The sequence below is a fragment of the Podarcis muralis genome, chromosome 9 (assembly GCF_964188315.1).
Source record: "Podarcis muralis chromosome 9, rPodMur119.hap1.1, whole genome shotgun sequence".
In the NCBI taxonomy this organism is placed as follows: Eukaryota; Metazoa; Chordata; class Lepidosauria; order Squamata; family Lacertidae; genus Podarcis; species Podarcis muralis.
In genome coordinates this window covers 47,135,838-47,151,565 of record NC_135663.1, presented here as the reverse complement: position 1 = coordinate 47,151,565, position 15,728 = coordinate 47,135,838, and the positions used below count along the sequence as shown (strand labels likewise).

General features: G+C 38.8%; 1 protein-coding gene across 1 annotated transcript; it reads left to right on the top strand.

Annotated features, from left to right (window-relative positions):
* Window positions 1–97: 97 nt before the first annotated feature.
* On the top strand, window positions 98–14,915 carry FBXO8 (F-box protein 8). Its single transcript, XM_028743953.2, has 6 exons — window positions 98–352; window positions 6,808–7,144; window positions 8,909–9,035; window positions 10,916–11,034; window positions 13,291–13,487; window positions 14,276–14,915. The coding sequence occupies exons 2-6, from the start codon at window positions 6,816–6,818 to the stop codon at window positions 14,461–14,463; spliced, it is 960 nt and encodes a 319-aa protein (XP_028599786.1). The 5' UTR covers window positions 98–352; window positions 6,808–6,815; the 3' UTR covers window positions 14,464–14,915.
* The last annotated feature ends 813 nt before the right edge of the window (window positions 14,916–15,728 follow it).

Below are 15,728 nucleotides of genomic sequence, written 5' to 3'. Positions count from 1 at the left end.
TAAATAATAATGTATGTTTTATTTCCGACCCCCGTGGAACCGAATCTACCGCTGCGAACCCCGCGTCGGTCTCTCTGGGCCAGGGGGGGGCCGACGTCACTTCCGGTAACAACATATGCGGCGGCGGCAGCTGTAGCAGCAGCAGCAGCAACAACAAGCGTTTAGACGCTCTGGGGTGTGTGTGGAAGAGGTGACGACTCATGTTTTTGCGTAGGGACCCGGAAGCCCGTTTCCTCCGCCGGCTGCACGAGGCCGCCTGACGACGGTCCCTCCCCCCCGCTGCTTATAAGGCTCGCGCACCCGATTTGAACACGGCTCGTCGCGGCGGCGGTTGGGACTGGAGCTAGCACAGGTAAGGGGAGCCTTGAGCGCGACACCCGGGGGTGGGGAGTGGCGCTCTGGCCAGTTGTCGGCCTCTGCGGGAGGCTAATCGGGGAGTGGGGAGCGGACTTTGCCGTCTCTCATCCACCCCCGGGTTGGGATGCGGTTGGGCAGCATCTCTCTTTGAGCGGGTTTTCATGGCTGGGAAGTTGCCCCAGCTGCCTGTATCCTTCATAGGGTTAAGTTCCTCCACGCATCCCTTCCTTGCACAAGCTCTGGCTCTTCACATCAGAGTGTCACACGCCTGAAATCGCCCTGGGAGTAGTTCAAATGTGGTGTAATCTCTCCCCACCCCCCAGCCGGCAGCCCTTCCGGTGCATGTGCATGGAGGAAATTAATAATATATATATGCCACCAAACCTGTTTAATAATTTGGGTATTTAGGAACCGAGAAAAGTGATTGCATAACAGGTAACTTCTGGTTAAGTTAACTTGGGCTAAAGTCCTATTGCATACTTAGGTTGGAATAAGTCTTGCTGGATTCAGTAGCAATTTCTCAATAGACATTAATGCAATTTTGCCATTGAATATGTGCCTCTAGCATAGCTGTCAACTTTCAGATTTGAAAATAAGGGATCAGCAGTCTCGAAAATAAGGGATCAGCAGTCTCACCTGTCCCGGGGACAGTCTACGGGATATCTAACAATCCGGGATAGCAGCGGGAAACGGCACTGGAATAAGGGAATTTCCCGCAAAAAAAGGGAAGGTTGAAAGCTGTCTTCCTTCCTGCAGTTCTACTCATTTTAAATTTTTGCAGTTCACCTTGAAATTATCAATAAAGGGAAGTTTATAGATGATCTGACTGGTGTTTCTCTCCATACAAGCTTGTGCATGCCAAAACAAGCAAAATCCTAATTGGAGAGATGTTTGCCATTTCTGCTTTAAATCTAGGTCTCCAAATCACCAGTACATTGAATTGTTGGTCAGGCCTATGACATGCCACTTTTCTTTGCCTCTACCTCTTTGGCTTTAGGACTGACCCTGTGCTTAGGCTGGGTGAGACAATTGCTTGAGGCAGCAGATACCATTATTGGTGTGGTGGTGTGCCTGTCTAGTCGTCCTCAGCCCTTTGACACTTCCCTGTCAGAGATCACCGCTGCTGGTGTCACAAAGGCTTTCATGCACCCCCTAAACTTTGCCTGTTGCCAATGTTGAAGTATGGTTTAACTGCCAGTTGAGCCAACTTCTGAGTATGGTATGGACAGCACCATCTTGACCTTTGCCTTAGACAGCAATATGTTTGGGCAGGTTCTGCTATGGAGCCCTGTTATGGTGAAGGTTTAGAGAGGATGCAACTCAGTGGTGCAGCACATGTTTTGTGTGCCTAAAGTCCTCAATTTAAGTCCTGGCATTGCTGCATTTAACTTTTTAGGTGTTGAAGATGAGATCCTGGATTGCTATTTTGCCAGTCAGAATGGTCAGAGATACCAGTGTCTTGAAGCAAGGCTTTGTTTCATTGCAAAGGCAATGATTCTGTTGTCACTTCTGGATTTTATAGATTGAACCCTACATTACAAACTTCACTTGAATGTTGGTTTTCTCTCCTTACACATTTGTGGAGGGTGAGCATGGCATGTCACCGGCACTTGTTTGGTGTGGAGAATGTGAACTACCTGCCCTGTTTGGGCGTGGGTTAATTATAATATTCTAACATCCATACTTTCTGTATGCAGCGTTAATCTTGCATCAGATGGGATTATAGTCACATTTGTCCATGGAAGGGGGAGTGACTTTCGGTCCTGTTCTTTCATCACTTTCTCTGCTCACGTCTGTGACATCTGCGGTACAGTTGAACTGATGTCCGGTCAATGTCTCCTGTGTATGTGTGGTGCTGGAGCTGTGCAGTTCCATCAGTGCAAGCTGGCAGCTAATGAGTTGCACTTGACAGAACTTAAGACAGTCTCCTTTCCAGCTCCCACAGAATTTGACAGTGGATAGAATGTGGCACTATATGTGCTTTGTTGTAATTTAGATCTGCAGCCTGCTTAATATGCATAGTTTTGCATAAAATTAGGGTGTTCATTATTTATGCTTTGTGGATTTCACCTTCTGTGGTAGCTGTCATCAGTTTGAAGTGTGGTGATTAGACACCTGTTCATGTTTGTACTTTGAGAAATGTCATTTAGGCTTTGGTCGGATATTGTTCAATTAGTTATATAGTTTTAGCATTTATTTAGCTGCTTCTCAGATTTACTCAGGGTGAGATACCGAAATTAAGCATTTTAAAAATTAGCTAAGCTAAGCATCAATAAAATCAGAATCAGATACACCATTAAGATGTTACAAATACAGTAGATTTCTTTTAATGCATAGAAATAGAGTAGCAGCATAAAAATGTATGTTATAGATAAGGATTAGAATCTTCCTTAGCAAAGCTGAATTTATTGTGGTATGTATTCTTGCATTTCAGGCTGAAGAGATAAAACAGATTGACATATATAACTACTAGCCAACCAGTGACTGCTGTGAAACAAAGAGCTTAAGGCTCTCTGTAGCTTTTCAGTGCTAACCTAGGAGTAAACTCTTAATGTGCTCAGTGGGGATTACTTCTGAGCAGACATACATAGGATTGCAGTGCTGGTGAAGCAAATTTTGAAATGTCCTCTGCTGAAGTTACCTACTGTGTACAGGTTGTTTCTGAAAGGTGTTCCTGCTTTCCCTATGCAAACTTCAGAATAATCCATAATGATGTTATTAGAGATGGGCAGAGGAATCATGTGGAGATGAGGTGGGGCAGAGAGTCCATGGCAGAGGAACTGCTGCTTCTTATGCCCTGCTGGCTAGGGTGAAAGTTGGTGGGGCAGGGCAATTAAAAGAAATTCGTTTTCTTTTCTTTTGCTGCAATTGCCTGTTTGGGAAAAGGAAATAACTACGGTAGTTCAAGGGTTGGCATAGTTTTGTGGCCAGTTTGGGGGTTGGGGGAATAGAAGGACTTTAGATCTTATGGATCCAAGCCTCCACCCTCATATTTCCCCTTTTCATCCCCCACTGATAGGAATGGTGTGGTGGTGAAGAAGCCTCTGGCAGTAGAAAACATCCTTCTCTGACTCTCTCCAGCCATGGAGGGGAAGGCTATGGCATTCTATAGCCCATTGGCTGCCCACCCTGGCAGCTGAAGGGGAAAGGTGATACTGGCTTTATTAATGTGGGGGGGGGGGGGAGTGCTGAAAGACAAATTGCACAAAAGCATGTGCTTTTCGTTATTTAAGTCATGCTCTTTTTTGCTATATGTTTCTTCCAATGGGCATTGTTCATTACAGGATATGAGGTTTTATCTTAGATGTTCCAGTAGTCAGCTTCTGGAATGTCCATCTCAGGATTATTGCTAAAAATAATTGCTTTGTAGGAAAAAAGCAGAGATAAATCCTTGGAAAAGCCACAGAGAACCTTAAGCTCTTGGTTTCACAGAAGTCATTGGTTGGCTAGTAGTTATATATGTCAATCTGGTTTATCTCTTCAGCCTGTTCAGTTAGTACTTCGTATAAAGGAGAGCACAACCTATTTTTTATAAATATTGTTGACAGGTTTCAGTAGTTACAAATATAGTTTTATTAGAGCCTCTCTTGTGAAATGCTTCCATGTTGTGTATGAAATATTAATTTTCAGTTAATTTTTAATCTGATTCTAATGCATTTCCACTGAGTGTGTCTCCTAGATAAGTATGCACAGTTTGCAGTCTTATACCATTAGTTGCCCTTGCAAACAGTATATATGGCAATATAGGCTCTTTTCAGTTTGGATAGCTACTTTACAGTTTGGATTTCACCAAAGCCTAGCCTCTAAACACTTCACCAAAGCAATGCAACATCTTTATTTAAGCAGGCTTGTATTAATAGGGGAAGTGTATGTGGTATTTAAGTTTTGTATGTTTTTGCTTCTTATTGCCTATGTTCTTATTGTCCATCTAAGAACAGGTTAATGAATTTTTACTGTATTCTTCAAAGATGAGAAGCATGTTATAAAATTGTACTGAACACTACTGATTGTTGGAATGCAAAACAACTGGCATAATTATTTGTTCTGAAAAGCGGAAGCTTTTGTTCCGCTCATAGTCATTACAAGTGTATCTGTTGTTCCTAGACTACAGTCCACAGCTTGTGATCTGCTGCAGATCGGAACACTGTGTTACAAAAATAAGTTGAAATGCTTATTTGAGTTATCAGTTGTAAAAAGCATGATTAATAGTAATTAATATTACCATCAGCTGAAATAGTTTAATTCTTCAATACTATTCAATTCTTATTTAATGCCAGTCACGTGCTGTGCACTGTACTGAAGTGATAGAAAACTGTTTTGGATGTAATGACGTTGCATAGGGAATAGGAGATGGGACCCCCGCCCCCGGTGCCTTATCCCTGGAAGCCCTCCCTGTATTAAGTTTTGCCTAATTTTGAATTTTTATATTTAGGGTTAAATGATGTATACCGTGCTCTGCTGTTAGCAATGAGCTGCAATGAACATTTCATCTATAAAGCCCAATTGATTTAGGAACTGTGTACCTTTAAATGTCTTTGCTGCTGCAGATTGGACATGTTTATGCAAATTACTAGAGCAGTGTTGAGATTCTGGGCTATGTTTCTTCCATCGTGAGTTCGCATTTATGGCCTAATTCAGGAGACCTTTGATTTGTTGACCTTCTAAGAATTGTGCAAGACTCATGGTTGTTGTTGTTGTTATAATCTGGCTTTGCTCATTTGTATGTATGATCATGGATGGGCAAGATAAGGCCGTCAGCCTTATCAAGCCTTCATAATCTCCTCACTCAGCAGCCTACACTACTGTTACTGAATTGTTTGGTGGGGGGGTTGGTCCAGATTTGTTGCTTGTGAACCATCTTCTGATTACTCCAGTGATAAGTTGTTGGGATTCTTACCTTTTCTTTGTTGATCTCTTTTAAAACATGTAAATAAAGTTCATATAATTGTTCTACGTTAAGTGATTTGACAAGTTCTATATTGTCACAACATGCATTCTTTCTCTAAAAGTTGTTTTATTCTGTTCATGCGCCTATGTTCAAGTCAAGAACGGATAACTACTCTTGAGTTTGGGGATTGACCTTGGAAAGCCTGTTCTGCCTGCACAAGCCCCACTAAAATTAGCAGGTTTTATGATGAGAAACTATGAGCTTATACAGCTTTCCTTCAGCTTTTTAGTAAATACAAGCTAATACTGAAAAACGTAATGTAGGTGCCTAATTTACAAGGTGACTGAACTAGACTTCAGGGAGGATGTTTTTAATTGCAGTCTAAAACATATGTTGAACATATTTAGGATACAGTCCTTTGCACAACTCTAAGCTGCTGTTATATTCTATCAAAATCAACAGGATTTAAGTATTCCATCTGTATACACAATGCAGCCTCACATGTATTGCCATGACTCCTTTCCCAGTGCAGTTTGTTTATCTAGGCAATGTCATTGCTCCCTTAATGCTAGAGAGAAGTGAAAGAATTTCCAAGTCCTAAACAGCTGTCCTGAAGTTGCCTTCAAAGCTGGAACTTGTAATATATTATTTGGCAAATAATTGTGGAGAACAATTGCTAGAATTCAGCCCCCCCCTTCCCAAAGTAGAAATTCCTTTCACACACATACATAGGGAAAGGGCTGATCTTTCAATGAGCTGTCTCTTGCAGCTTTTAAGAGGTGCTGCTCTACCTGACCTACTTCCCAAAAATGTTGCATTTTTCATCTCGCCCATAAAAGGAAGTGGCAAAGGGTATAAATTTGGAGATATAGATAGTCATAATAAAGTGGACTTCATTAAGCCTGAGCAGAAAAAATAGCTCTTGGAGTATAAAGTCTTCCATCAAATAGCTTCAATCATGCCTTTCCAGTTTCCTCAAACACCTGATAAGCTGCTTAAAAGCATGTGTGCTTTGTTTTAACACAATAAACTAAAATAAAATCTAGTTGTTATATTTATATACTAGGGACAAAAAGTTTTTAAACACCGCAGTCTCATAAGATACTTGGAAAAGAGATATTTCCTGCAAAACCACAGTGAAAGTGTTCCTGGTGTCTGCAGGCTTACCTGGATGCTTTCTAGTACAGTTATAAGACTTCTGTTGGTGGTGGTTGTTTGCAATGACATTTTAATGGTTTTCTGAAGTGTCAAAGTAAATATACCAGTTTGATTTTTTAAAAGCTAGTAGTTCGGATGAATGAAAGTTGTAGTCCAAAACATCTGGAGGGCACCAGGTTGGAGAATGCTGTTATGGGTTATGTTTGTCATGCCTTTCATTCATTTTGTAATCCTTTAGGTGAAAATCACTTTAATGCTGTGCACTGTTTAAGCATAATTGCATGTAGAACCATAGACTTTATTTGCTTGTTCTTACAAATATGACTATGAAACTGTTGCTTCTGTTGGTTAATGAACTAATCTGGGTGTATCCTTGTGTTCCTCCCCCCCTTTACAACCTGCAGGCTTGCAGATGGGTCAGGGGCTGTGGAGAGTGGCCAGGAACCAGCAGCTGCAACACCAGGGATACGCGGGACAAAGCTATCTGTCCAGAGAGCATGGTAGAAGGATAGCTGCTAATAACGTTTCAAATGCAAACCATCGGAAACATGCACAGGGAGGCATTGACATTTACCATCTGTTGAAAACTCGGAAGTCAAAAGAACAAGAAGGGTTCATCAACCTGGAAATGTTGCCTCCTGAACTTAGCTTTACCATTTTGTCATACCTGAATGCAACAGACCTCTGTCTGGCTTCATGTGTTTGGCAGGATCTTGCTAATGATGAGCTTCTTTGGCAAGGGTAAGTTAATGAGAGGTCATGAGCACAGGTTACAACAGTCAATTTAGATCCAGGATTTCTTGTCCAAACCACTTGCTTCTTTAAACAAAACATCAAAAATGAAAAACTACTGTGTAATTGTAATTGTAGCTAATTAACTAGGCTTTTTGAGTCTCCAAATTGCAACTTAAAGCCGATAAGGAGAGTACAGAGTGATAGAACTTCAGGAGCAATTAACTTAAGTTTTCAAAGGTGATGGTACTTCAGAAAAAGAGTGTGCTCTCAGGTCATGCAGAGGCATTTCAGAAATGGTTAGCGTTCTTGCACGTGCTTCTTACCCTTGTGGAAACTGTAACGGCTCTATTAAAAAACTAGGTACATGATGGTCTAAAGCAGGCATAGGCAAACTCAGCCCTCCAGATGTTTTGGGACTACAACTCCCATAATCCCTAGCTAACACGACCAGTGGTCAGGGATGATGGGAATTGTAGTCTCAAAACATCTGGAGGGTCAAGTTTGCCTATGCCTGGTCTAAAGACTCTAAAGTGAAACTACATGTTTGGTGAGAGCATGAAACATAACACTGAACTCATTGTGGCTGCTTCTTGAACTATTCTTCAGCATAGCTATCACAAGTATTCAGTTGCTCATGAAAATTCAGTTCCTACCCTGGTCTACATATGGCTTGCTGAATTTGATAGTGCAAATATTTTTGAGATCAGCACTTTGGGCTACAAGGTTGTCTTAAATGGATAGGGCCTGTTTTTGTGTAATGGCACCAGTCAGTAATGTTTCTGGAAGCAGAAAGCTAGCCTTCTCTTCATAATGCTCAAAACAACTGCTTGCCTGGCTACACCTTACTAACTGGTCACAAAAAATGGAGAGTGGAGAAAATGAGTTTTGTATGTGCCACTTCCCAACATATGGGTGTGCATTAATAAGATTTTGTACAGAGCAAGCCCTTGGAAGGGTAAAAGGAATGTGTTGACCCATGCGATTGGAAATACGTCATGATTTTTTTCATGAGATTTATTTTTTTCATAAAAATAATAGTTCAATTGCACCCTAAAGCACCAAGTTCCAGATATAGTTAGATGTTCTTTTCTTATTATATACTGTCTAAAGGATAGGCAGTACTGGGTTGTAATCCTGCATGAAGCAGAACAACCACACACTGGATGACATTCCTTCTCTGTGAATTGATAAAATATCTGAAAGTAAAGCTTCTCTCTCCTAATGCCTGGTAGGTTTATTATTTTTTTAAGATTCAAGCTTGGGTCAACTGATGTTTACATTTACTTACCCGGTTAGTCTCTGAAATATTAATTAATGAGACTTTTACGATGAGAAGGCAAGTACTGGATAGCACCATTCATTAAGCCCCTCATGCTACAGAGGCTTACATGTACTTACAGTTGTCTGTTTAACTATTTCTGTGTGGAAATTTAGACATGTATATGTTTGGAAGATTTTTGTACTGATACTACATGCGTTGGCAATGATGCAGTACAAAAAAATAAGTCAGTTTTTCGGTAGTTGTGCAAATCCTAGGTATTTAATTGGTTCACTCATGTTCATAAAACATAATGAAAAGTATGTTTTAGACTATTTAGAAAACTCCTATTAAAGTCTGTGTACTAAGTTATATAACTGAAACATTAAGTGGTACTTTTCAAGTACTACTGTAATATCTGGTGGGCTCTTAGAATCCTGAAATCTTGGACCTGAAAATGAATTAGAGCATAACCTATTTCCATATTGAACATGCTTCTTCCTTTTTTGTAGATTGTGCAAATCCACTTGGGGTCACTGTTCCATATACAATAAACGTCCGCCTCTGGGATTTTCATTTAGAAAATTGTATATGCAGTTGGATGAAGGCAGCCTCACCTTTAATGCCAATCCAGAAGAGGTGAGTTGATGTTGATGACAATAGTAAGTGTTGGTGATAGTTCTGGTGCTCTTGTTGGTTTCTAAACTGCTGGGCAGATCTAACGTTAGTGGAGCATTGAAGTGCCCACTAGATGTACAATTGAAAAATAATAATAATCATTAATTAGAAGCATACTTTTTGGATGTACATTTTATTGAAATCCATTTGTACTTGCTTAAAGCAAATGTTTTAGGATTAAGGTTTAACAGAATGTACGTTATTTTTACTTTGCCTTTGACTTCAGGTTTGTGAATAAATGTCTCATTTGTAGAAAAAATGAGAAAATAAACATGCAGTTGTGGCACAAAACGCTAACACAATCCAGTGTACTAAAGCTGTTCATTAATTGGAACTTCAGCTTTGTTATGGAATTAAGAAACAAAGAAAGTTTGACTCATAATGATTGTTTTACTTTAACAAAGGACGGAGTTGTCTCTGATCACTTTGTAATGCTGAAACAAACCTTAAATCTAAAGTAGCGGGTTTGATAACTGAGAGCTTTGGTTAGCAGGTGGGTTAGAAATACTCCAAATAAATTAAATACTGTTATGTGTTACATTTATGCATCCTGTGTGTGTTTAGAGCCCTTAATTTTTTTGATCATGTTCATTTTCTAATTTTCTGTTTGCTTTTTCTGTCTTGTAAAGCTATTTTGTTGAAATAAAGAAATGTTAGGTAATCACCCCCTTGAGCCAACTTAGGTGGGCGGACTATCCACCTGTCAGTCCTCATTATGACATCAGGTGATTGACAAATGAGGGTTTCCCATCCACTTGTCAAAGCTGGCTTGTTTATCACCTGGCTTGGGGGTGATAAAGATCTGGCCTGCTGGGCCCAAAAGGTTCCCCAGACTTGCACTATAGGACCATCAGCTAATCTGTTCTTGTCAGTAGCAAACTAGTTATGGCTTCCTTGCTGCTTTTAGCAAGGACAAACACTGATGAAGGAGCACAAGCTGCTGTTGGGAGTAGGTGCAGTTTCCAGTGGGAGGATACCAGAAGTGCCTTGTGCAAGTGTTATGTTTCATCATATATTTTATAATTTTCATTAAACGTGTGTGAGCAGTTTTCCTCTTCTCTTCCTCATGTGGATAGTGTTTAGACTGCAGGCATAGGCAAACTCGGCCCTCCAGATGTTTTGGGACTACAACTCCCATCATCCCTGACCACTGGTCCTGTTAGCTAGGAATGATGGGAGTTGTACTCCCAAAACATCTGGAGGGCTGAGTTTGCCTATGCCTGGTTTAGAGCAAGAATAGTCTAGAAAATGTAATCAATATTTCTGTAATTTGATTATAAGAACTAGACAAATAACATATTTTACGGCACATGCTGGTCTGTGAGTTTCCTGAAATATATTTTTTAACATTTAGAATATGTTACATGGTTTCAAGACATGTGCAAGCTAAACATGTCTGCATTTTAACATCTTATAAGTTCAAAACCATGCATTCATTTGAATGTGATCTTGTACACAGCAGGACATGAAAATGACTCTTTTAAAGTAAAATGAATGCTAAATAATAAAGGCTGACTAAATTTTCAGCATGATACCCAGTTAGGAAATGAAGTGCAGTTCCTCAGCAGTCTTAAATTTCAACCTAATATGACACACACAATCAAAAAAGAGAGAAGGTTCATGTTGAAGGAAGTATGTTTCCTGCTGCTTTACTACATATAAAATCTCATTCATAACTACACTAATGCATGTTTTATTTGCATATGAATTGGATGGCATATATTGAAATGTAGTTCTGAAGATAGAATTTCTTCATCGTTATTAGGATTTGTTCCATTCCAAATTCCCCTGTTGAGCACAAAAACCTAATATTGCATATATAAAACATCTCTTTGTCCCAGGGAGTCAACTACTTCATGTCCAATGGAATACTGGATGATTCACCAAAGGAAATAGCTAAGTTTATCTTCTGTACCAGAACACTAAATTGGAAGAAACTGAGAATCTATCTTGATGAAAGGTAACTTTATTATAAACTGGGAAGCATTGTATTCCCTTTTATTTAGTAGAGTTGTATTTTCATTTGAAACACTGGAAGAATGGGGCATTAGTTAATAATAAAATACATCAATTTAGTGACGGCAAAGCTGAGGATCTTTTTTTATTCTTTTTTTTTGGCACTTTACCAATGAAATTTACCCAGTAGTGGAAAAATGTGTTGATAGCAAGTTTCTTGTAATAGAAATCTAGCATTAATTGGAATGATGCTCCTCTGCTCTTCATCAAACACTTCAAATTCTGGAAAGGAAAGTAATCCCTCAGTTAAAATCTTATTCAGGTTGCATCTGTCACCCACTTGCCCCAGTTATAGAATCATTTCTTTAGCCATGTTAGGTTCAAACTAGTAAGCACTATAGTGCCTGAGCAAATTCAGATGTTCTTGATATTATTTTAAAAATATACTATCCATATATGGTATTGAGGATTTCCTAGGAATAATTATTTGTTTACATGCTCAAGACTATCTCTGGGTTGCTGCCCTGGGACAGCTATCTAGTTTGCAGAAGGAATTCCAGACCTGTTTTCTTGACTCCTAACTTTGGTTTTTATTGGCTCACTGTATGTCTGGAATTGTGGTCTCCGCTGATGATGATGATGATGATGATGATGATTATCAACAACAACAACAACAGTCAAAGTTGTGATTCCGTTTATAACATATCTTGGGAGAAAAAGTGAGAGCCCCTCACTTTTATCCAGTCCATGAAAGTCCATGTATTCTACAAAATGTTTACACCATAATAAATCTATTCCTGTTAAGGTACCACAACACTGTTGATCTATCCAGGGAGTTTTCTTTTGAACTGAAGCAAAGGGTAAAGCAATGAAAGCCTAAAAAGAGCCAAGCAGATGTAGGAGTAGGAAAATGGAACATGTAAATAGGCCCTTAGAAGGAGAAAAAGCAAAGTGTACAACAGAAAACCCCCAAAAATGTTGCATATACAAAAACCCATAGACAGCTGTCAGAAAGGATATCAAAGTGATCTGAGGATGAAATGAATTTTAGATTTTTAGAGACAACTCATTTTGGTAAAAACCTGGACTGTAATTGGAGGCTGTAACTAACGTATAGCAGAGGTGCCTGTTGTGACCTGCTTCCTGTATACCTCTTCCATCATGTGTTCTCTTCCTTTTATCTGACATTCTCCGTTGTAAATGTGTTCATATGAAATGTATTATTGTTTAATATTATCTGTAATTGGCTTTGTTTATTTGTCAGTTGATGGCTCAGGTGTTTGAAATATTAAGGTTTCAGTTCTGTATATATGTATCTGGGAAGTAAGCTCCTTGGAAATTGCCCATGTAGGATTAGGTTGTAAATTGTATTGGAAATATTTTGAATGTTCATGTAATCTTGATTGGCACTTACTGAGAGCTGTTGCAACCTGAAAAGTTTGAGGAAGTGTCCAGGATATACAGTCTCATGGACAATGCCATGCAGATTCTTAAGGTTGGGCGCATTAAGAGCTGAACACATATGTATGATCCACTCAAAGAGCCATCTTGAAATTGAAAACAGCAGCCTCAGAACTGTTACTTATTTTTCCAGCTCTAGTAGCTATCAATGAACCAGTCGTAAAGACTACTGTACTACATGCATATATGATATATGACCATCATCAGATGTTTCTGTGGCATATCTGATTGCATTACAGTGCATTGTTTCAATATTTTAAAAGAACTGTGTTAGTCTTATTGCCATATCTTTCTCTAGCAGAGGGAGGTTTTGTTTTCCATTATTTGCATATCTTGATAAATTATGATGTCTGGGTTTTTTTTACAGTATGTTGTTGATACATACAGACTTGCAATGCAATATATTTTTGCCATTCTATATCCACAGAAATTAAATAACTATACATATTGCAACATCCTTTAACCTGCTATACCAATGGACAGGATCATAATACTTTGGTGTTCTTTATAGTACAAATCACACCTATTGTGCTAAATATATGTTATGAACTGTATACTGTTTGTTCTGGTTTGTAGATCTTCCTTTATTAAGTCTTGATGAAATGAAGGATTTAGAAAGGAAAAGTAATCCTCCCCCCAAAGTCCTTATGGTTACAGTTCTATACACACCTGGGGTAGGTTCCATTGAATTCACTGGGACTTGCATCTGAGTAGACGTGCATAGGTTTCACTGATAAGTTTTAAAAATGTGTTTTGCATAATTGTCACTTGTCTTTTCTTTTTCCTTTTTTTTAATTAGGCGAGATGTTTTAGATGACCTTGTGACGCTACACAACTTCAGAAATCAGTTCTTGCCAAATGCACTAAGAGAGTTTTTCAAGCACATTCATGCCCCTGAGGAGCGTGGCGAATATCTTGAGACTCTTATTACAAAGTTCTCACACAGATTTTGTGCTTGTAACCCTGATTTGATGAGAGAACTTGGCCTTAGCCCAGGTAAGAAGAAATGGCCTGCAGTTTAGATGGTGTGGAATGTTGTTTTGTAGTATTAATCAAGACCTGACAAATATGCAAATGTTTCTTTTTTAGGTCTTGCATGATTTAAGAGCTCTGAATCTGCATATCCTTATGGCTTAGTAATGCGTTAATGGAGTTTATTTCCCAGTAAATATATTTACTGTAACCCAACACAGGCTTATGTTCCTTTTAAGGTCAGATTGGTTTTAGTGTGATTTGAGCACCAGTAACTACACAGTGGATTGCTCAGGTTAGATGGACACCTCTAGTAAGCATTGTGTACAGCATTCCAGGTATACTCATATTATCTGTGCTCCATTCCTTTACCTGTGATTGTTTCTTCTTTAACTCAAGAATATTGATGCATCATAGGTGAAGCTTGTTAGAGCAAGAGATAGGACTATTTTGGAATTGGAAGCCCAGTTATAGAACACCTTCTCCAGGAAGATACCTGTAGCAAAAAAAAACCAACCCACCAGACAAAGCCCTCTTTTTCCCCCCACCCAGCCCTTTAAAAACACTTATGATAATAAAAAACATTTTAAGTACTCTTAGTTGATCCAGACAGTCATGCTTAGAGTAGATTTATTTATTTTATTTCATAAAATTTAATTATGTTGACTGTTTTAAAAAAAACAAACCCCAAGAAAAACATTGGCAGGGCCATGCCCTAAAAAATATTTGTTTAAAAAATCGTTGTTATAAAAAGTTGTTGTGTTTTCTTAAAATGTTATCTATTCATGACTTTTTCTTCCCTTTCCCCTTAGATGCTGTCTATGTACTATGCTACTCTTTGATTCTGCTTTCCATTGATCTTACTAGTCCTCATGTGAAAAATAAGATGTCAAAGAGAGAATTTATCCGAAATACACGCCGCGCTGCTCAGAACATTAGTGAAGATTTCGTTGGGCACCTTTATGACAATATCTACCTTATAGGCCATGTGGCTGCCTAAAAAGCACAAGTTGCTAGGACTTAGAATTTATAGTTTAAAAGGAATTGGATCTCCAATGAGATTTGGGTTTTGTTTGTTTTGTTTGTAGATATGGGGGTTATATTAGTGCTGGTCATTCTAACCTCCGTCTGCAATCAAAAATGTACAAGAACAACATTTTTTTAGCAATTTACCATGAGAACTGAAGAATTTTGGATTTTTTAAAAATTTTGCTTACAGTTTGCACAAAAATTACCATTAGTTTGACATGTTACAATTTCTGAATGTTAAACTGACATTATGATTTTAAACTGACAAAATGGTGGACTTATGCAGTAGATTTGCTTGAACACTTTAACCAGTTCTTTTGTTTTTTTAAAATACCATGTAATGTGTACATATTTAAAGAGATTTATAACCATAATTATTTTATTGTAAAATATTTTAACTAAAAAATTTCCTGTCTCTCTCTAGACTAGACTATGTCTTTTCGTATTTATTTATTTATTTATTTATTTACTTTGTGAGACTGCTCTGGTTCATTTTGCTGTTGCCTTTGTTTAATAGCATTTGGTATGCACACTCTTCAAAAGCTAATTTAAAGACACAAAGCATTTTAGATTCTAAACTGCCATTTACAGCCACCAGCCTAGCATAATTGGGTAGTATCTGGCTGTCTTTGTGCCTCAGTGTTTAGTGCCTTAAAACATGGGACATTTTTGTAGCTATGGCTCAGGGTTGGGTGCCTTCATAGCGGCTGCCCAGAAATAGTAATAATAAAAAAATCAACACTGAAAATCATGGAGGTTATGCGAGAACAGTTGCATTACAGCTGATTCATTTCACTTCCACTTAAGCAAGAGACATTCTTGGTGAATTTGACCTAGAATTAGTGGCTGGGATCCTTTGCACAAGCCTAAGGCATTTCTGTTTGCATATGGTCCCTCTTACCCAATTTCCACCAATTCCTCCTGTTCAAGTTCTGACCCAGCTATTCAGAAAGATCAATGGTGCTCAGGAATTCTTGAGGTGGGAGAAATGAGAAAACCGCACTGTATGTGTGAAGTTCCACTTATGCAATGTTAACAATTAAATCTCTCTCCTGCCTGGAGTATCCCAAGTGTGCCTTGCATATGGAAAATTCTCCTTTCTCAGTTACTTTCTGCTGCTACCTACTACAGTGCCTGTGAATAGGTTGTGAGAATTATCTGAGTGGTATTGTTCACCAACAGCAGCACAAGCATTACTTGAGCTGGCACAGGTGAAACACAATAATCATAACTCAC